At 39.8% G+C, this 22,882-nt stretch overlaps 1 protein-coding gene across 1 annotated transcript in view; it reads left to right on the forward strand.

Moving 5' to 3' along the window:
- Positions 1 to 20,330, forward strand: part of LOC114784266 (sodium channel protein type 4 subunit alpha A-like) — an 83,042-nt gene extending 62,712 nt beyond the window's left edge. The window contains 15 exon segments of the mRNA XM_028969531.1: positions 508 to 681; positions 877 to 1,233; positions 3,468 to 3,528; positions 3,616 to 3,854; positions 4,575 to 4,704; positions 4,815 to 4,969; positions 7,949 to 8,122; positions 10,223 to 10,345; positions 14,898 to 15,176; positions 17,266 to 17,319; positions 17,400 to 17,537; positions 18,190 to 18,294; positions 18,458 to 18,728; positions 18,820 to 19,930; positions 19,932 to 20,330. Coding sequence (XP_028825364.1) covers positions 508 to 681; positions 877 to 1,233; positions 3,468 to 3,528; positions 3,616 to 3,854; positions 4,575 to 4,704; positions 4,815 to 4,969; positions 7,949 to 8,122; positions 10,223 to 10,345; positions 14,898 to 15,176; positions 17,266 to 17,319; positions 17,400 to 17,537; positions 18,190 to 18,294; positions 18,458 to 18,728; positions 18,820 to 19,930; positions 19,932 to 20,145 — 3,585 coding nt within the window. The 3' untranslated portion in view covers positions 20,146 to 20,330.
- Positions 20,331 to 22,882: the final 2,552 nt, after the last annotated feature.

Raw genomic sequence — 22,882 nt, forward strand, 5'->3', positions numbered from 1 at the left:
TGTGTGCTGTGCTGCAGTGTATCACTTCACTTTCACTTATGAAGTGTTTATAAGGAATTTTTTATATGTTGTAAAGTTTCTTGCCCATAACATTTCAAATGCAGGGTACAAGCTGTGGGATCAGACGGCTTCTGACAGCTGAAATGAGCACTGCATTTCATAAAACCATTGTGATTGCATCTGTTTTTGTACAACAATAAAAGTGGACAGAGAAAATATGTAACTCTGTAACTCTGCTAGCCCAAACACCATTTATCAGGATCTCATTATATCTAGTCAGTCTGTAATGAAGATTCTCTTTAGAATCAGAATCAGAAAGCTTTATTAATCGTATAGGAAATTGTAATGACTTCCACAAACAGACACAAGATACAGTGACAAAAGAGCAATACAAAAATACAACTTTAAATAACACTTTAGATTACTAACGAATATATTAATTACAGTATGAGCAATGCATTGCTGTCCAGCAGTAAATAACACTATAAATCCTGTGCTTTCATCTAGGTCTTCACAGGGATCTTCACATCTGAGATGGTTTTTAAGCTCATTGCCATGGATCCTTACTATTACTTCCAAGTTGGCTGGAACATCTTTGACAGCATCATTGTGACTCTGAGTCTGGTTGAGTTAGGCTTGGCCAATGTCCAAGGATTATCTGTTCTCCGGTCTTTCCGTTTGGTAAGATGAATCTTATTTTATTTAACATGCCAACTCACATTTGATGTACATTATGTAAATGAGTTGATCTTCCTTTATCCTAATAATGTGATAATCTAATTATGAGATGAAAAAAGATCTTGTGTGATTCATTTTAAGAGGATTTTATCATTTGTGTGTTTGTCTGTTCTGCATAACTTTGTGTTTTGGAGACAGCTGCGTGTGTTTAAACTAGCCAAATCCTGGCCAACCCTGAATATGCTGATTAAGATCATCGGCAATTCGGTGGGCGCATTGGGCAACCTGACTCTTGTCCTGGCCATCATTGTCTTCATCTTCGCTGTGGTGGGCATGCAATTGTTCGGCAAGAGCTATAAGGACTGCGTGTGTAAGATCTCCCAGGACTGTGAGCTGCCGCGGTGGCATATGAATGATTTCTTTCATTCATTTCTCATTGTGTTCCGAATCCTGTGTGGAGAGTGGATTGAGACTATGTGGGACTGCATGGAGGTGGCTGGGACCGGTATGTGCCTTGTGGTCTTCATGATGGTCATGGTTATCGGTAACCTGGTGGTAAGTTCATTTAATTTTCAAGTTGTGAATGTGACATTTACAGTTCTACTGGTCAGATATGTAAAATTAAAGAAGGTCCTTGTGACTAGCAGGATAGGCATAACTTGGGTTTGGTGTGCATTGCAAATTGCAATTTAAGCAATCTGATAAGTTTATTACAAATCACACTATTACATGGATCTACTAAACGTATATTGACTGTACAATGGTATGTACAAAGGATTTTGACTCCTATCATAGCATTGGAATCACAGTCCATGAAACAAATTAGTATAGAAATGTTGTATGTGATAAATTTATACCTATGCCTCTTTGGGTTCTCCTTGTCATGCCAGTAACAGGTTCAATACACCTCTGAACGTCCTGTCTCACGGGAGACAATTTTTTTTTCTTTAAGTCCTTCTTTTGTAGATGCTGTCCTTTGGTTATTGGGCTTCAGCCTACAGACAGCCTGTCAGACCTTCCATCTCAACTTTTTTGTCCCATAATCCACTGGATCCAAGATGCCAAAAAGCCTTTTCCTCCCTGTTTTAAGCTTATTGGGTGTATTATGGGTGATATGTGCATTTTGATGCTATTTGAGCTTATTTCCTTGTTGCCCAGGAACATTCCTTTGGTTAAGCCATTCTGTTTTAGAAAGATGCAAGGAATCCCCTTAATTTTTGTAAAGTCATTGCAACAGAACATTTGCAGAATAATCTGAAATATGGACATATACAATTTCTAATAAAAATAGATATGATAACTGCCCTGTCCAGTGGTGGATTAAGGGGCCATCAAGGGTCTACAATATTCATAAAGGGGCCAAGAAATTGTCCAACATTCTTGTACAGAATGCTTGATTTTGGTCATTTAACCATTCACAAAAATGTAACAGGCTAAACACTTAATGAAACACCTCTTTGAATTAGGACTATAACAAAAACAACAACATTTATTTCTTATATAGCCCAAAAAACATACAGTATGTCTCAATGGGCTTTGACAGGCCCTACAGTTGACACCTCCCACACTTGACCCTTATGCAGAACTCTAGGCAAGAGAAAAAAAAAGGAAGAAACCTTGGGAAGGAGTGAAAAAGAGAGGGACACCCTTCCAGGGTAGAGTGGGCCTGTAATTGGTGTCAGTGCAGGGTTGGTAATGATTTGTCCAAGAAAGAAATATGTCCATTGTGTTATAACTGGTCCATTTGAAGATTCCTGAAACTGTAGCCATTAGGGTGTTGATGGCTGTTGTCATGGCTGGGAGAAGCCGGGTTCGCATTCTGTGCCAATCAACCTGACAACAGGGTTCTAATCATGGACAAGTGTCATGGACAGTTTTGAACTGCTGCATTAATGTGGACATTGGACCTGTGTGTTGGTTTATGTTCCTGGCCTTGTGCCACACACCTGCGGGTTTGTTTCCTTTGTTTTGGCCCTAGTTCTGTTATTGTTTGTGTTGATTAGTAAATCCCATTTGCCAAGCCATCTCTGCGCTTCCTTCCTCCATCAGCCGTCAGTTGTGACTGCTCAAATTAAAATTTTATTTTTCACATACACAGTCATACACGTTATGATTTGAAGTGAAATGCTTTAGCGACTGCTATAGACCACAGTATTGCGAATATTGCAAACATAACCAAATATTACACATAAAATATGTGTAACAGGTAGGGTGAAGGTGTGCAAATGAGTAAAGTGAAAGTAAAAAGTAAAACATTTGTGCAAGAGTAAAAAAATTTGTGCAAGAATTCTGGGGGGATTGAGTCCAGAAGTGATTGAAAGTGAAAGTGCTGGAGTGTATTAGTATTATTAGTGTTCTGTCCTATGAAGTGTTGTGGTTGTTGAGAGCTCTTATAGCCTGCGAGAAGAAGCTCCTCCTCATTCTCTCTGTGTTGGACATCAGGGAGCTGAATCGCTTCCCTGATCGCAGCAGAGAGAACAGTCCATTGTGGCTGAGGTCCTTCACTATCCTCACTATCTTTCCAATTTGGCTGCATTAGTGTTTGGGCTTGGAATTGCATCCATCTAATTGAGTGACAGAACATAACCACTACATGGGAAAAATCAGATTTCAGCTGGGGCCAATGTACCTGTGGCCAAGTCCCTAGAACCACTACTGGCCATGTCTATAGTTATGCAATGATAGTATTTATTTCATAGTGAAACATTTAGAAATTTGGGGTTTAAACATATAGCTTGAACATGCCTCACTTTTTTATTTTTGCTCTCTTTATTTCATCCATTTTGCAGGTGTTGAATCTCTTCCTTGCTTTATTACTCAGTTCCTTCAGTGGCGACAATCTTTCTGGAGGTGATGAGGACAGTGAGATGAATAACTTGCAAATTGCTATTGGGCGTATCACCAGAGGAATCAGCTGGATCAAGGTTTTTATTGTAGGTCTGATCAGACAAATGCTTGGGGAAAAAATGCCTGGCAAAGAGGAAGATACAGTCTCAATGCAGTCTCTTGCATTGAATCATATTGACTCCAAATGGGTGGACAGTATGAGCAGGATGAAGGTGCCCATTGCTAGAGTCGAGTCTGATATAGACAATGATGAAGAAGAGGAGTATGAAGATGAAGAAGAGGAATCTGAATCCGACTCATCAGATGATGATAACAAAGCTGCCAAAAAGGTAATCTTGGGTAATTATTGGTAGTATTGGTAAATAGCTAAATGTTTGTGGGGGATTATTAAGATTTTGACATTTGATGGCTGAAATTATTCTTTACTAAAAGCGTTTAATCCATTGCGTTGCACCATTTGACCACCATTGTTAGTCTTCCATCTCTGCAGGAATACTGTAAAGATAATGACTAATCTGCAGCATTTATCCACAGGCAAAACAACAGAAATAATGTTTACATATGAAGCTCATGCATGTAAACCCGATCTGTAGCCATTTAGCCTCACAGTCACTCCTCTGTAGCTCCCTATACTCCATGGGTGGACAATGAATGAATTGTTTTTGTAAATTTGTCAATAATTGAAAGTGAAGTGATTGTTAATTTGATACACTGCAACACAGCACACGTGCACACAATGAAATGTGTCCTCTGCTCTTAACCCATCACCCTTGGTAGGCAGCCATGATAGGTGCCCGGGGAGCAGTGTGTGGGGATGGTGCTTTGTTCAGTGGCACCTCAGTGGCACCTTGGCGGATCGGGATTCGAACCGGCAACCTTCTGATTATGGAACCGTTTCCTTAAGCTCTACGCCACCACTGCCTCAGACAATAAAATACATTGGCAATAAAATTTCATCTAAGGCTGACTGGAATTATCAAATTTACTGGTTATCTGAAATTGATAACAGATTTGGTTTTTATAACAGGATTGTTAATTGTTCATTTCAGATAGCAAGATGTGGAGATGATGACTCCTCAGAGTGCAGCACTTTGGACTACCAGCCTCCAGAACCAGAGCCTGAGATGATGGAAGAGGAAGAACCTGAACCTGAAGACCCAAAGGCCTGTTTCACAGATAGTCTGTACCCTTGACATCCTTAACTGCTCCATAGACAAATGAAAGTAAATTGTGTTTTAAAGGGGGATTTATGTGAAAAAATATGTGAAACATTTCAATCTCTCATTCAGAATGTTTGAGGTGGTGTCCATGTCTGGATGTGGACATCACACAGGGCAGATGGAGGAGCTGGTGGAACTTCAGAAGAACATGCTTCTCTATAGTAGAAAATGACTACTTTGAAACCTTCATCATTTTATTGATTCTCCTAAGCAGTGGAGCACTGGTAGGTTTAAACAGTGTTTAATTTTTTTTTAAATCAAAGATGTAGGACTGCTTCAGTCATTGTATGGGATTACTGCTATGAATATGACATCTGATCATGCTAGATTAATAATCCCCATCTTTAACCCTTGTGTGGTGTTTGGGTCTTTGGGACCATTTTAGTGTTTACCAAATGGATATTTTGCAAGATATTATAATATAAATCTCCATGTAAATGAGTTTGCTAGGGGGGAGTGAATCCATAATCAAATCAGTAATTTTGGTCCCATAAGTTTATGACAAATCTATTCACTTTTGCGCCATCCCATGCTTCATTTAGTCAAAAATAAAGAGGACTTTTAACTACAGTGAAAATAATAATATCACACATATCTAAACTACCGATTTGTGTAAATAATTGCACCGATAAATTAAATGTCCTTCTAAGGTCATTGAGATAAGAGGAGTAATTCATGTTTAGTAATTGAAAGGTATTTTAAAGTCAGCGCCCAGTTAACTATAGGTGTCACTTACCCATAGGAGCATAGAGGGGGGAAATAATGTCCTGTTAGTGCATAGGTATAAATAAATTTATTCTGTCTGTATTACTCTATTGGCTCCTGTGTCTAAACGTAAAAGAAAATAATGGCAAATAGTTTGTTCTTGTGCATGTTACAGTACATTAAGACAGCTTCTCTCTATGGGATATCCCAGGGGCTGAGGCTGAAGCACAGGAAGGAAGTCTTTGTCACATGAAAAGTGCTCTTTTTCAACTTGATGGCTCTGCAGGAGACCCTCTAGGACAATGCTGACATGCTTTTTGTTATGTAATCTGCCAGATTTTCATATTATCCAGGAGATAAAGGCTATCGACTATTCTTGTCACTCCATATATTACAGTAACAGCTCCAAACTATGGAGGTGTACAGCAGGAGATGGCAAATGTTAGTCCAGTGGAGATAGTTGATAATCAGTGATAATCAACACTGCCCTGATGGTGGCATGGCAGTCTGCTGGATCTCAATTAAAGTAGATCTCACCCTTTGCTGGCTTTGGTACGCAGCACTTCCTCTCCTCAGCTGTTGTACCAGATGTTGCTGGTTCTCACCCTCCACCTCTCCTTTTTCGGATGTGCAAGGCTCTGAATCTGAGAATTCAGCTGCCAATACATTTTCAGATCAAGTGCCAAATAAATAAACATTACAAATGTTATGTATGTAGCTCTGAGTAAATTAGATTTTGTATACAACAGTAATATGTTACCTGCTCCAAACCACCAAAACCTTCAATGAATTCAGCTAATACAGTGGACTCCACTTTGGGGGTGGGACTCAGGGACTCATGCCAAGTGACAAGTACGAACGAGTGATTGGCTATTTCACATTGTCAAGGGGACAGCCAGGGGTGCATATCTCTTGGTGCCGGTGCTGCTGGGAGAGGGTAAGGAACTTGAGGATATATGAAGAGACGGGGACCAGAGGAGGAGAGACAGATGGCAGTATGGTGGGAGAAAAGGCAAAGTCTTTATTGTGGATGCAGTAAACAGGACCTAAGCTGTAGAATAATCTTTGTTCCAATTTCAACAGCAGTCAGACAAGGGGTAGGCAGAGACTGCTTCAGCGCACAGGTATGATTTTGCCAAGGGCAAGGTCAAGGGCTAACTAGAACATGCAGGAGTAATCCAAGACAGTCTTCAGGAATGTAGCCAGGAATTGGTCAATGAACTGGGCCCCTGGTCCGAACGGAGGTGCACTGAAGGTCCGTTGTGTTGGACAATTGCGTTGAGACCGGGCAAGGGTGATGAAATGGCAATGTGGTCATGTAAGATGGTGACTGGATGTTTATGGTGGAGGTCATCTTCCTTACCCATGTCCGCAAGTAGCAGAGTCATGAAGCACAAACAATGAAGTGGTGGTGGTGGATCATGCCTGGGTCTGCGGGCATGGTGGGTGATTGGGATCCGTGACAAGTTACTAATTACTGCTGATAAACTATCTTAAATTATGTAATTCATATATAAATTTCATTTAATTAACCTTTTTGCTTAAAGTAGCAAATGCACCCAAAATATACAAAGAGTTAACATCGGTATGTCCATTACATGTTCTGCCTTGTGTTAGTGCGTTTTGCACATGTGCATTGCATAACTAGAACAGGGACCACTGACTTCACAATGTACACCACCCTTTAACTGGACCCAAAAAATTATGAAGACCACACAAGGGCTAAGTGCATACTGTCATATTTGCAGGAAATCCGGCACAATTGCTCAACTTCACTGTGATTATTCTATTACAAACTACAACTTAAATAACAGTTCATAGGCCAATACCAAGGCAAAAATGTACAGATTAGGATAGTCACTGATAGGGAAACATAGGGCAGGAGGTCTTATTGCATGTGCATGCCATGCTTCAGGAGCCAAAAAAGAGCACACCATGAAGCTTATGTGTGTTGGCATAAATCTGATGATCATCTGACGATGACATTGGCGGCAAGGTGAGAAACCTATGCACTGGCACTAGATGCAATGTAGAAGGCAGAGGTGGTGGGAGCACTAAAATGGTGCATTTTATGACAGGGCTATCTCTTTAAAAGCACTGCCAGGATTTCCTGTATTGTGGCAGCCAGTACTTCAGCCAGTGATAATCATGGCAGTCATTCCCAATCCCCATCGACTTCTGATTTGCTGCATTATAACTAGTTCTCATCTCACTAGTTCCTTTTTGATTATGTTGTGGAAAGCACCATATGGGCTTTACCACTTTTTTAGTGTTCATGGTCACTGACACTCACTGTGTTAATGTGTTGTTTGAGCTTTTAGTTTAGTTAAGGCCATTGTTCTATTTTATGTTTTTTATTTTGTGAATGACATTTACATGTAAGGAGACACAAGTATTTGTGTCTCCTGCTTTGAGTAGATAGTAGTAGTTAGTGAACCAATTTACAAAAGCAGAAATAAAGCATTAGTCCTTAATAATCTTGATGTAATTTTTCAAAGGCGTTTGAAGATATTTACATCGAACGTCGCAGAGTTATTAAAGTCATCTTGGAGTATGCAGATAAAGTCTTCACGTACATCTTCATCGTAGAGATGCTCCTTAAGTGGGTGGCATATGGATTTAAGACTTACTTCACCAATGCCTGGTGCTGGCTAGACTTTTTCATCGTGGGTGTGAGTATATTGCCACCATTTTTTCAACTGTTTTTCAATTGTGTCATGACCATGAGATTTTCAGTTTGTTTAAATCGAGATGAGGGATTTCATGTCTGTCTCAGAAATTAGCAGAGGTAACACTAGATTGGAAATATTGAAACCTGACATCCATATTCAAAACGGGAGATATTGGACTAAGGAGATGTAGATACTGTTTGACTAATTTATTTGAGTCTTGGGGGAGGACACAAGGGAAAGTGGTAAAAAAAAAAAAAAAAAACAGGCTTATGACTTGACTTAAATTTACAGAAGGAAAATGACTCATGCTTAAGAGAAAAAATATAGATCCTTGCAGACTGGAGCAAACACTGGTTAACAGTCATTTATGTGGTACTCCAGGGTTCAGTTCTCAGACCATTATTATTCTTTATTTACATGAATGTTATTGATACCAACCTAAGTGTTTACATCTACTGACAACACAAAGCTGTTACTGAGTTGCCATCACTGTATTCCTGTAATCCTGATTAAACACTGAGCTGATAACAAGCAGATAAAATGTGTTGTAACTGTAAGGTAGTATTAAAAAGGTATTTTAGCAGTCAAGAAGGCCAATAGGGTCTGGGTGTGTAGATTGTTTTAGGTTATATAATTCAAAAGGGTTCTACAAGGGGCTCAAATTGATTACTTACAGGAAGAGACTGAACATAATTAGTTTTGCCTTCAACAAAGATTTTGAGGTGGCACGATCCAGATTTAGGTTTAGGTACAGGTTACAGGTTTAGGTGTCATGTCCATGCGGGCATGACGAGGCAGGTGAACGGAGAGCAGGACAAAGAGTGACGAGGAATGAAGAATGAAGGACGCTTTCACCTGACATCATGAAACAGGGGTTTAATTGTGAATCACAGGACAGGGGATACATCCGAGACGTTGACATTAGTGAAAACGGAACATAACGTTAAAGACCTGACGGTGAACAGAAACGAACAGGGCAGCTTTAACACTCCGATCCAGATCCCGGACCGGAGTAACCCCATTTCGGACCGGATCGTGACAGAATCCTTTGGCACGACCCCTGGCGAGCCAGACGAAGCAGTCCATGAAGGAGGGAGGAAAGTCCAAACACAGAGTCTGAATGGTTCGAGTGGACAGGAGGAATCGAATGGAATCGATTCGAGTGAACCAGGATAGAAAAGATGAAATGAACAGAGAGGAATGATAAATGACTGAATGAGTGGTCCGGTATTCACGATGGACGAGCGGCGGATGTCCAGCGCAGACGGCTTCGGGCCAGTTTGGTACCGGCACCTCGTCCGCCGCTCCCTGTCAGTCTCCGGCTCGCCCCGCTGAATGGCCGCTCCTCACCTTCAACGCCGCCAGACACGGGACTGAGAGGCAGGGGTCGGGACCCTGCTGAACATGAAGCCATGGAAGGCCAGGGACAAGGAAGCTGGCGGCGTCCTCACGGCGAGTCGCGGCTCCTCCGATCTCAGCGGGGCTGCATCAGGTGGCGTCCAAATGTAGTTCAGGTCTTTCTGTCACGTCCATGCGGGCATGACGAGGCAGGTGAACGGAGAGCAGGACGAAGAGTGACGAGGAATGAAGGATGCTATCACCTGACATCACGAAACAGGGGTTTAATGGTGAAACACAAGACAGGGGAGACATCCGAGACACGTTTAATTGAACACGTAACATAACGTTAAAGACCTGACCGCGAACAGAAACGAACAGGGCAGCTTTATACAATTAACACAGGTGAAAATGATTAGGGAACATTTCACATGACAACAATGAAACTCCGGTCCAGATCCCGGACCGGAGTAACCCCATTTCGGACCGGATCGTGACATTAGGTACTGTTCATCCAAAAGCTTTAACGTTAACAAATGGATTGAAGCAGGGGCCAGACAATGCAGGCAGGAAAAAAATCCCATGGCAAAATGCTAAATCTCAATTCATTGTGAAACAGTAGATTGAAACAGTAGGGTTCCTTGTATTATCTTTGCTTCAATTAAGGTTCAAAAGAATTGTTCACTGATATATTTATTCTTTATTTACTGAATTCATAATCAAAACCTATGATCCTATGAAGAGCACTATGTTTTTTTTCAGGTGTCTGTTATCTCTCTGGTGGCTAACTTCATGGGCTACTCTGACCTGGGTCCAATCAAATCTTTGAGAACTCTTAGGGCCCTTAGACCTTTACGGGCTCTGTCACGTTTTGAAGGGATGAGGGTGAGAATTTGTCACTTAATTTAACTCTTATATCTTATATATTATAAAATATTTACAAAAATGTGAGAGGTGTACTCACTTGTCTGAACATTTGCTAAACTTTTCTTTACTGTACATACACACAGCAATTTGTAGAATTGTACAGAAATGATGGTAAGCAGGAAAAGCATATTAGGTGGAAGGGCAGGGAATACCTATTATGGTGTTGTAGGTCTAATGTAATCTTAATCTTACACAGATAAAGTTATTAAAAAATTCTGCTAATTGTTATTTAAAAAGACTGTAATGACATCTCCATGGCTCTCATTTATCAAACATGCACACAATAGAAAAATGGGTATATCATAGAGGTTGCATAGTTCATATATTGCTTCCTAAACATATATTCCTTCCTTTACGACTGCATGCACGTACCTCCAGGTGTCTTTGCTCTCCCCTCTGAGCTTGTTCTACAGCTGCCTCTTCTCTGCCCCCCACAGAGTTTCCTCCAGGAGCTATTGACTTTGCCCCTTCAATCCAGTGTGTCTGCAATTGCGGCAACCCTCATGCAGCAACTCTGATAGCTACAGTAGCTGTTTGTACTGTGAACTGATCCAGACCTGTAGGGGCACCGTAGAATAAACAGGATTCAGTCAGGGGCTGATGTACAAAAATACAAAGTATGAGTGGAAGTAGAGGTACAGGCTGAGTTCTGTTACCAGGTAATGTATCCTTCCTAACTGTCGTGCAGCAGGTGGGGTCAGAAATCAGAAAGCAGGTCTGCAAATAGAGGTAATCACAGGGCAGACCCTAACAAATTTGGAGCCCTAAGCAAGATTTTAAGTGGCGCAACTTTGCATTGCAGGGGCACACCCTTGCATTGCCACCCGTGCCCCCTTTGACCCCCTTAAAGCAGTCAAGATGTCATTGTTTGTTTCAAACAAGTTGTGAATGTATTATAACATTAACACAGAAGATTACTTCTGAAAGTAATGCTTGGCACTTCCATGAATGGGGTCAACAAAATATTCGGAATATTTTGTTACAAGTAGCAGTATAATGCAAAGAATTCCATGCTGCCTTTTCATTGGTGGATGTGTTGCATGTTACTTTTCATTTCAATTGGCTGGTAAGTGACAGGCTCTAGGACCTTCGCAGAGACATGCTTGTTTCATAGTGAGCCGCTACTGTGCCACAGTCTGAGAAATTTTGTGGGCATATTAGACCACAAAATATTTTTTCTGCCTGTGTGCGTTACAAATGACTAAAAAGAATGACTGTCACCCTCAATGCGTGACACTTGAGAGCACTGTAGACAGAACCGTGGCACCGTGGTCTGATAGGAAAGTTACATATCGTTATTATTTTGGCTTGGGAAGCCAAAATCTTGTTCAGCTCATTTTAGTATGAATGTGCATCTGACTTGCATTTCCAAATATGGCCGCTGGGTGGGAATAGAGGATAAGGATTTATTTTCTACTCCCACTCCTCTAAACTGCTCATCCTTTACACAGTGAATTAAAGCACATGTCTTTAAAACACACACACACAAACCTCATACTGCTGCCGTCTCCAAGCAGTATGAAGACTCTATTTACATGCTCAATTTGGTGCAGGAACAGCTGCTACTCTACTGCTACAAATTCCCATGACCAGAGTTCTACTCTGCTGCCAGGTATCTACCCAAATTGCCAAGCGGTTACGGCCGGCATGTTTGGTGTGTGAGACCTGGGTTTGCACTTTTTTTCCCCACTATATTATGGTTCAGCGCACAATGTACTTATTTTATAATTTTACACTGTGTAACGCCACGTGTTATGACATTTTTTATAGTCCGATTCAGTCGAAGGTGCTTCAGACCTAAATACTGAAACCACAATTGTGTGTGCACTGTGCGCTATGCTGCAGTGTGTGACGTGACAATTAATCGCTTTAATTTGCATATTACATTTACATTTACAATTTACCCATGCAGCATTTCATTAATTTCAGTCCATTTAGAGCATGTATAATAGAATGTTAGAATTTCACTCCTGTTTACAATGCTGCATAGTGTTCATGCTCTAAATTTATGTTTATGGAACTTCATAGCATTATTCTTTATTCTTGTAATCTGAACAATTCAATGATCTCTCCTTATGCATCTGCACGCAACCTTGGAGTAACTATAGACAACCAACAACCTACTCTCAACCAAGTCATTACCCATCAATTTTTCCCGCTCATATAGATTCCTTCTGTAATATATTGTAGCTGCCCGTGTCAGATTCAAAATACTAATTCTGACCTACAAAGCCAGACATGGGGTTTCAGCATCCTACCTCAGAGGCCCCTATTATACATCGCACTGCATCTCGCATTCCCTCCACCACTGAAAGTACGAGGAAGACACCAATCTAGACTCTTTTCTGGCTTGGCCCCAAGATGGTAGCACTTCCCATCAAGGTCAGAACAGCACATAATGGCATAAATGTAAATGTTGTAACCATTATGTTGCTTCATAAAACCACTTCCTCTTACACAAAGTGCTACTCACCTTCTGGAGATCTCCAAGATCAAGCATCTTAGCAGAAGTTACAGATTATTGATTTGCAGATAATTTCACTTATATTCACACACTGTAGTCTTTCAACTAAGCTGCTACTTTGTTCACAGAAAAACACATGAACAGTGTCTCTTCTCTCATTTCTTTCTAAAGTCCTTGAGCGCTGTGTCTACAATAAAATATCACTTCATCTGTCTCAGAACAACCTCCAAGATCCCAACCAGTGTGGCTTCAGAGCAGGTCATTCTACTGAGACGATCCTACATGTGGCCAGATAAGCAAAATTTTCATTCTTGTCCTCTCTGCGTTATTTTATACAGTTTATCACAAGACTATTCTATCTTGGAATTCGGGTTTCAGCATGGCAATGGTTTCCTTCCTACCCTGATGAATGGTATTACCAAGTGACTTGGACAAGATCCACATCTACTTCATGCAGACTCTCAACTGGCATCCCTCATTGTAATATTTTAGGTAATATTTTATCATGTAAAATGTAACCAAATTTAATTGGCCACACCAGGGCCATGCCCTGTTAGCATTTTTGATGTTAGCATGCTAGTATTAGCATGTTAACATCCTCGTTTATAAAACATCTCCAAATTTCACATGATGCATTGTGGCCATGCCCTGTTTGCATTTTTTTTTTTTAGCATATTAGAATTAGCATGCTAATTTTTGAACATGCTCCAAAATCATTGAATTTCATGTGATGCATCATGACCATGCCCTGTTTGCATTTATCTACAATGTTTAACTTTTCTCAAAATTTATGAATGAACTCTTCCCCTTCATACTTTTTTCTCCTCATCTTTTACTTTTTAAAAATGTCACCTATTCCATTTCCATTTACTTACAATGAGTAGTTACAGAGACAGTCCCTCTGGAGCAAAAAGTGTCTTGCTCAGGGACACAATGTTAGTAAGCGGGATTTGAACCTAGTGTTACATTACTAAGCTACTACCACACTAATTTCATATTCCATTAAGTTAACTAATTTAATAATGAGTCCACCCTTCCCCTTCATCCTATCATCTCTATTTTTTTCAGTCATTCCACAAAATTAACTAATTTAACAATTATTCCCATTTTGCTCTTTTTCCTTTCATACTCTTTTTACCTTTAACTGCTTTCCATGCCAAATTTTTTTCACAAATTTCCCCTTTTCTAGTTTTCTAATTATAACTAATTCCACTTAATAGGCTTTGCCAAGTAGGAAAATTCATGTTGGCTGGTTCTTTTCCTATTAAGACACTTTATTACCAGCTAGTTAACAATAATTGAATGTTTTTTCTGAACAAGACAGGATGTCATTCTGCAGTGATAAATACTTAGCCTTGGCATGTACACTATTAAAATAAGACAGAAGGCTTGTAGACACTTTCCTTGTTTTTCATGGTTTACTTATGTCTTTTAATGTTTCATCACTAGAATAGACCACACATCCTCAAATGTCTCTGCAGGACTTCTTAAGTCCGGACCCATGGTCGTAGTGGTTGTCCCAGATGGGAGACTGATGATAGATGCTGACAGTTTTTGGAGCTCTGCGGGCACTAGACTACATGGCTCTAGACTGCATGGCTCTAGACTTTGTGTGACTGACACTTGGAGGCCACTGGTGCTTGCCGCTCTGTAAAATCTAAATGGATCTCTTTGCCTATGTTTCATAAAGGGACCACATTAAAATACATTTTACAAAAAGTACAATTCTTGGCTCTCAAATATTTACCTTAATTTGTCCTGGTCACAGGCTCATGGGATCCTGAATATTCTGCTTTTAACACTTATGTTATCAACACAAAAAATGTGCATAAGCATGGATTGGCACAGGTACACCTGTTTCATGAATCATTCATGCAACTTATCAATTTTTACACCTAACTCTACATTCATATTGATAAATGAGGGCCAATGGGTTTACCTTCCACTACACATCAGATTACACAACAGGATACTGAATACTAGAAAGCAAAATCAGTCACAGGATATTCAGTTATTTTAATTTTATTATTATTTCTATGTTGACAGGTGGTGGTGAATGCGTTGGTAGGGGCCATCCCCTCCATCTTTAATGTACTTCTCGTCTGCCTCATCTTCTGGCTAATCTTTAGCATCATGGGAGTCAATCTATTTGCTGGAAAGTTCTACCACTGCATTAATACAACCACTGAGCAGCGGTTCCCCATTGAGGTGGTTAACAACAAGAGTGACTGCATGGCCCTCATGCCGAAAAATCAGACGCGCTGGGTCAACATGAAAGTAAACTATGACAATGTTGGGCTGGGCTACCTTTCCCTGCTGCAAGTGGTGAGTGACCATACAATAAAGCCCTGTCCACATGAAAACGCTTTTCTCTAAAACAGGTTTTTAGTTTCTATAAAAACCTATGTCCACACGGGAGCATCATCTGAAACCCGTTGCAACCAGTTCTAAAAAAACAGCATTTCTGAATCACCTAAAACGCTGTTTCCATGTAGACGCAAGACCAGATCGGATAGATATTCTCTCGTTTTAGAGAAAAACGTTGTGTGGATGGGCCTAAGTATGCAAAAGAAATATAAACTGACATTTAGAGCCCAGAACCTGGAGAGAGTATGCAAACTCCAGCCTGAGTCTAGAATCGAACTTATCGAACTTATGTCTTAAATGACAAGGGGGCTCTGCAGTACCTAATCTTTACAAACAGAGAACATCACAAATAATAAATGCCTTACCACATTAAAATTCAAATTACAGTACAACCTGTAATATTCAATTTGGCCCGATTTGGTACAACAGAAAAGATATTGTAAAATATGTAAAAGATATGTAAGATATGTACATTGTATAAGATTGTGATAATTTGTTCCATTCTAATATCATTTCATCAATGTTTTATTCTTAATCTGAGCACCCCTTTTATTCCATATTATTCTCTTGATTGTGTGTGTGTGTGTGTGTGTATGTTTGAGACTGTGCAAATTAACACTCATAGCACGTATGCCAAAACTATTAGCCCCCCAGAAATTATGGAACATTTTCCTAAACTTCTTCCCAATGTTTGTTTAATGAAACACGACTACGGAAGGTAACACAAGGGAAGGAGGTGCAGAAGCTTGACATCATCACATACTGTGTGAGCCCATTGGCCTGACTGGCCCATGGGCATCTTTTACATTTACAGCATTTATCAGATGCCCTTATCCAGAGTGACTTACAATCAGTAGTGACAGGGACAGTCCCCCTGGAGCAACTTAGTAAGCGGGACTTGAACCTGGGTCTTCTGGTTCATAGGCGAGTGTGTTACCCACTAGGCTGCTACCACCCCCCACACTTGATATAATTTGGCTTCCTAACAATAGTCAATCAGTATAAAATGAATTAATCAATTAATCATGGACACGTGAGCAGTACTACTGTTACTCACCATGCCAAAGCCAAAGGAAATTAGTCTGAACCTCAGAAAAAAGTTCATAGAAGCTTATGCTAAGGGGATTCTATGCAGTATCCATGCAATTCACAGCATCAAGAACTGCTGTATGTTGCATAATTGCCAAGTACAAGGAGATATAAGGAGCAGTGGCCATAAGCGCAAGGTTTCAAGAACTCTAGAGAGCAAAGAGCCCTGGACATCTTCAAGGAACATAGTTGTGAGGGCTTCAGGGCCATAGACCAAGAAGAACACTTTTACTCACATCAGAGCCTGACTGAGTTTTGCCTGTGAAAATTTGACTTTTGGAAGTCTGTGCTTTGGTCTGATGAGACTAAATTGGAACTATTTGGGCACATGGATGTTTCTTATGGGGAAAGGCATTAAACACAATTCCCACAGTTAAACATGGTGCATGGTTTGGGTGCATGACACCATGAAAAAATTTAATTTTATCTAGGCTCAGGGCATTGCTGAGTCTTCTAACAAAGCACTGAAATTACTCAAACAGTTCCTCAAGGTTACCAAATCCTGGATTGGCCCAAACAGAGCCCAGACCTCATTCCTATTGAGAATTTGTGGTGGGTGCTCAAAGTAAATATCCATGCTCAGAACCAATTAAATTTGGACCAGCTAGAACAATTTGCAATTGAAGAATGTCCCAAAATCTACCAGGAGACCTGTGCAAACCTAGTGAAGAATTACTAAGAGATTGGTGTGAGTTGTGTCTCAGAAAGGTACACTATTGACTATTAATGGCACGGGGGCTAATAATCTTGGATGTCTCATTTTTGCCCTTTCTTATCTCAGCTCAGTGTATCAATAAAATATCCTAGTTAAACTTAGGGGACATTATAACACTTGTTAACATTTTTTTGTGGAGAAATCTAGTGTTATCTTATTTTAAAAGGGGGGCTAATAATGTATGGCTTTAAATGTATATTACCACTTAACCTGTTTGATGTGTTTTTGTGCTTGCATTCTTAGTCTACTTTCAAAGGCTGGATGGACATCATGTATGCAGCAGTAGATTCTAGAGAGGTACTGAATTGTTTGTTTTTCATCCTTAACTGATTTATGGCTGCAATGTTGTTTATGGAGTTTTTGTTTTCCATTTGAAGGTGGAGGAACAACCATCATATGAGAGCAACATCTACATGTATTTGTATTTTGTAATTTTCATAATATTTGGCTCCTTCTTCACTCTCAACCTTTTCATTGGTGTCATCATTGACAACTTCAATCAACAAAAGAAAAAGATAAGCACCATCTGATTATTAGTCTTTACTAGATTATGGTTACTATTAATTACTGGTAATGCTTTGTGGCTCATTTTTCTTAGGTGCACCAAATTTTTAACTGCATTGCATTTAACGCTGCAATGTTACAGGTTTTTTTTTTTTATTGCTGTACATATTGGCAAAATTGTCATTTATAATAAGATATTAAATAACAATCTGGTTACCACAAAGTTCTTTTTTTGTTGCACATTTCTACAAGAAAGGTAACTTGTGTTGATGCTTAAAGTGCTCCACAGAGCTGAAATTAAAACTACAAGTTAAATGAAAACAAAAGAAAATCTAAGTTAGAAGTGTGTTTTAGTGTTTTAAAGACAGAACAATGTGAATGTCTTATTTTGCAATATTGTAGGCAACGTTAAACTTATCATCCCGGCCTGATGATCTGTTTCCTGCGACCTGTTGCTTAAAGGCAGCGACCAAAATAGTTGTGCTCTAGAGCGCTGTGTTTTATTTGTACTACTATGACTAAAATCTTTATTTCAGAAAACCCTATGTATTTCTTTCCATTTATTATCGTATAGCTATATCACTGCTATTTCATTTTACCCATTTCACTGTTATATCACTATTGTTTGTAAATGAGAAAATCAATTGTGTTGTCACTTTTCACTTTGGAGGTAAAGACCTCTTCATGACCGACGAACAGAAGAAATACTACAATGCTATGAAGAAACTGGGATCTAAGAAGCCAGTTAAACCCATTCCGAGACCCTCAGTATGAATCCCTTTTATATACATATAGGACTAAAACTACTAACTATGAACCATCAGAATTAGTCAATAGCTATCAGTGCTTTAAAACATTTAAAACATTTGCACAGCAAGCATTTGCTCTCATTGTTCTCTCCTTTCATTCAGTATTTTTTGTGGCTTTGCAGAATATGATCTTGGGAGTTGTATATGACTTCATCAGTCAGCAGTTCTTTGACATATTCATCATGGTTCTTATTTGTCTGAACATGGTGACAATGATGGTTGAGACTGATGATCAGAGTGAAGAGAAGAAAGAAATCTTATACCAGATCAACTTTATTTTCATTGTGGTCTTCACTGGGGAATGTCTGATGAAGCTGATTGCTCTTAGACATTATTTTTTCACTGTTGGCTGGAATGTTTTTGATTTTGTTGTTGTCATACTGTCCATTTCAGGTAAGTGCTATGCATCCTTAAAACCATGCTATATTGACTGTAGATCTTAAGTTTTTATTAATCTCTTATTTCTGTTTTTGTCTCCATACAGGATTAATGTTGTCAGATATCATCGAGAAATACTTTGTCTCACCTACCTTATTCCGTGTTATCCGACTGGCTAGAATAGGCCGTGTCTTGCGTCTCATTCGAGGAGCAAAAGGAATTAGGACACTCCTATTTGCACTTATGATGTCACTTCCTGCTCTCTTTAACATTGGTCTTTTGCTCTTCCTACTTATGTTCATATTCTCTATTTTTGCTATGTCCAATTTTGCTTATGTGAAACATCAGGCAGGGATTGATGACTTATTCAACTTTGAAACATTTGGTGGCAGCATTATCTGCCTCTTTGAGATTTCCACTTCTGCTGGATGGGATGGCCTTCTTCTCCCAATGTTAAATGGTGGCCCTCCAGACTGTGACCCTGATATTGAAAACCCAGGATCAGACATTAAGGGCAATTGTGGAATCCCTGGCATAGGAATCATGTTTTTCTGCAGCTACATTATAATGTCTTTCTTGGTGGTAGTGAATATGTACATTGCAATAATCCTAGAAAACTTCAATGCAGCACAAGAGGAAAGTGGTGACCCCTTATGTGAGGATGACTTTGAGATGTTTGATGAAGTATGGAAGAAGTTTGATGCTGATGCCACTCAGTTCATTGACATTGATCGCCTGTTTGATTTTTGTGATGCACTCCAAGACCCATTTCGAATTGCTAAGCCCAATCGCCTCAAGCTCATCTCAATGGACCTGCCTGTTGTCAATGGAGACAAGATCCACTGTTTTGATGTTTTGCTGGCGGTGACTCAGCAGGTCCTGGGCAACACCATTGAGATGGCTGCAATGCGAGTCAGCATTGAAGAGAAGTTTATCATGAACAACCCTTTTTCAGCCTCTTTTGAACCCATCATCACCACAGTACGAAGAATAGAGGAAGAGAAGGCAGTGGTAGTGTTACAGAGGGCATACCGTACCCATTTATTTAAGCGATGTGTACGCCATGCTTGCTACCTGCGCCGCTGCAAGAGCCAGATGAGCCCAGCAAATGGTGATCAACCACCAGAGACTGAAGGACTCCTGGCTAGGAAAATGAATGCTCTGTTTGGTCGTAACCCTGAACTGGCCATGGCCTTGGAGCTCAAGGCTATTCCGACTCAGCCAAATGCCCCCTCAACCAAAGTCAATTCTTTGGGTTGTCATTAATGCCCTGCCTGTACCTACCCTGAACCCCCAAAGGGTCACTAATGAGGTTCTCCTCTATACACCTCATGTGAAGAAAGAGAGAGAATATCAAAAAATGTCAGAATACTACAAGGAAAAAGAACTATGGGCTTATTCACACAATACTTTGAAACAAGATTTAGTATGAAGGGTTTGCACATAACCAGAATAGATAAAGTTTAATAACTTTATATAAGGTTTTATTTATTTTATTAAAAAAAAATACTAAAGTTTATTTACTGTATGTAGCAATTTACAGTAGTCTACCATCTACAAGAATTTCAACAAAGTACAACAAATTATTCCCATTCAATAAAAGTGAATTAGAAAGTACACAATTGTGCTTATTCCAAAAATCTATTATTTAGCCTTGTATGTACATCAATGATGATATTTCAAATGGCAACTGTAACTTCTGTACTGTACTACTGTAATACTGTAAAGAGAGCCATACAGGGAGTGCAGAATTATTAGGCAAGTTGTATTTTTGAGGAATAATTTTATTATTGAACAACAACCATGTTCTCAATGAACCCAAAAAACTCATTAATATCAAAGCTGAATGTTTTTGGAAGTAGTTTTTAGTTTGTTTTTATTTTTAGCTATTTTAGGGGGATATCTGTGTGTGCAGGTGACTATTACTGTGCATAATTATTAGGTAACTTAACAAAAAACAAATATATACCCATTTCAATTATTTATTTTTACCAGTGAATCCAATATAACATCTCCACATTCACAAATATACATTTCTGACATTCGAAAACAAAACAAAAACAAATCAGCGACCAATATAGCCACCTTTCTTTGCAAGGACACTCAAAAGCCTGCCATCCATGGATTCTGTCAGTGTTTTGATCTGTTCACCATCAACATTGCGTGCAGCAGCAACCACAGCCTCCCAGACACTGTTCAGAGAGGTGTACTGTTTTCCCTCCTTGTAAATCTCACATTTGATGATGAACCACAGGTTCTCAATGGGGTTCAGATCAGGTGAACAAGGAGGCCATGTCATTAGCTTTTCTTCTTTTATACCCTTTCTTGCCAGCCACGCTGTGGAGTACTTGGACGCGTGTGATGGAGCATTGTCCTGCATGAAAATCATGTTTTTCTTGAAGGATGCAGACTTCTTCCTGTACCAGAAACTGGCAGTAGGACTGGGAGTTGAGCTTGACTCCATCCTCAACCCGAAAAGGCCCCACAAGCTCATTTTTGATGATACCAACCCAAACCAGTATTCCACCTCCACCTTGCTGGCGTCTGAGTCGGACTGGAGCTCTCTGCCCTTTACCAATTTGAATGAAACGCTTGATTGTTCGATGATCACGCTTCAGAAGCTTTGCAATTTTAAGAGTTCTGCATCCCTCTGCAAGATATCTCACTATTTTTGACATTTCTGAGCCTGTCAAGTCCTTCTTTTGACCCATTTTGCCAAAGGAAAGGAAGTTGCCTAATAATTATGCACACCTGATATAGGGTGTTGATGTCATTAGACCACACCCCTTCTCATTACAGAGATGCACATCACCTAATATGCTTAATTGGTAGTAGGCTTTCGAGCCTATACAGCTTGGAGTAAGACAACATGCATGAAGAGGATGATGTGGACAAAATACTCATTTGCCTAATAATTCTGCACTCCCTGTATAGTTTTACAATGGCTGACATTGCTCTGGTGAAGGAACTGGTAAGTGCAAGAGCACATTTCCAGAGACAGGAATTACCCTATATAGACAAAAGCAAGACACCTAACTGTTACACCAATGGTTACTTTTTGGTCCACCATTTGCATCTACAGCTTCCACTGTTCCTTAAAAGCTTTCCACAAGACTGTGAATCTCTGTAATATTTCTGTGGGAATTTGTGTCCATTCATTCTGTAGAGCATTTATGAGGTCAGACACTGATGTTGGTTCTCTGTTCCAGTTCAATCCAAACATGTTTGAAGGGGTTGAGGTCAGGGCTCTCAGGCTAGTCAAGTTATTTTACACCAAACTCCAAACATGTCTTTATGGACCTTGCTTTGCATAGGCATGCTGAAATAGAAAAGAGCCTTCTACACTTTTACCTGAAGAGATTTCATTTGAAAGCCTCCAAACTGTCTCACACTGTTTCTAAACTAAACTACAAGCACAAGTAAGGAATGAATCAACAATCATTAGTTCAGGTCCATTCAATTTACCAGAGCATAGTCTTCCTTTAGCTGTTCTTTCTAAATGATTTTAATGATCACTCCTCAATGAAGTGGAAGCATTTAGAATATCTGTGGATATTCCACTCTGGAATATATAGAAGGAGGGAAATTTTATGAACTGTCTTATTGCAAAAGGTGGCCTGCTATTGTAGTACCACACTTGGGCGCCGTCCATATGAGATCGCTTTTCTTTAAAACAGGATTCTAAAAAACTTGCGTCCAAATGGGAGCATTATCTGAAATGTCGTTGTCCAGACAGAGACTCGGAGAACAGCACAAATGCTGTTTTAACCCCCCTCCACGCCTGTAAGTATTGCTGTAACTCCCTGGTCTCACATCTTATTTTGCATCTAGTTCTCCTTTTCAGTTTGTTAAAATGTGAAAACATGTCATTGTTCTCCATCCTTGTCTTTTCATTAGAAATGTACACCGTAGAGCAAATTTATGAGGTTCTGCAGGTCAACCATGAATGTGTTATCTGCGATTGTTGTAGGTATGATGAGTTCAGTGTTGTAGGTCAGGTTGGGGTTAATATGTCACGGACGTGCTGCAGAGCCGACGTGCAATGCAGGAGCTTTCAGATCAAATGTGTAATGCTCTTTGATTTGCTCTCCAACTCATTGTTTTCTATGGCTTGGGCAGAGTGATTTTGTGTAGTGCGCTACTTGGTGGCTTGGTCCGGTCAAAGTTTT

The sequence above is a fragment of the Denticeps clupeoides genome, chromosome 2 (assembly GCF_900700375.1).
Source record: "Denticeps clupeoides chromosome 2, fDenClu1.1, whole genome shotgun sequence".
NCBI lineage: Eukaryota > Metazoa > Chordata > Actinopteri > Clupeiformes > Denticipitidae > Denticeps > Denticeps clupeoides.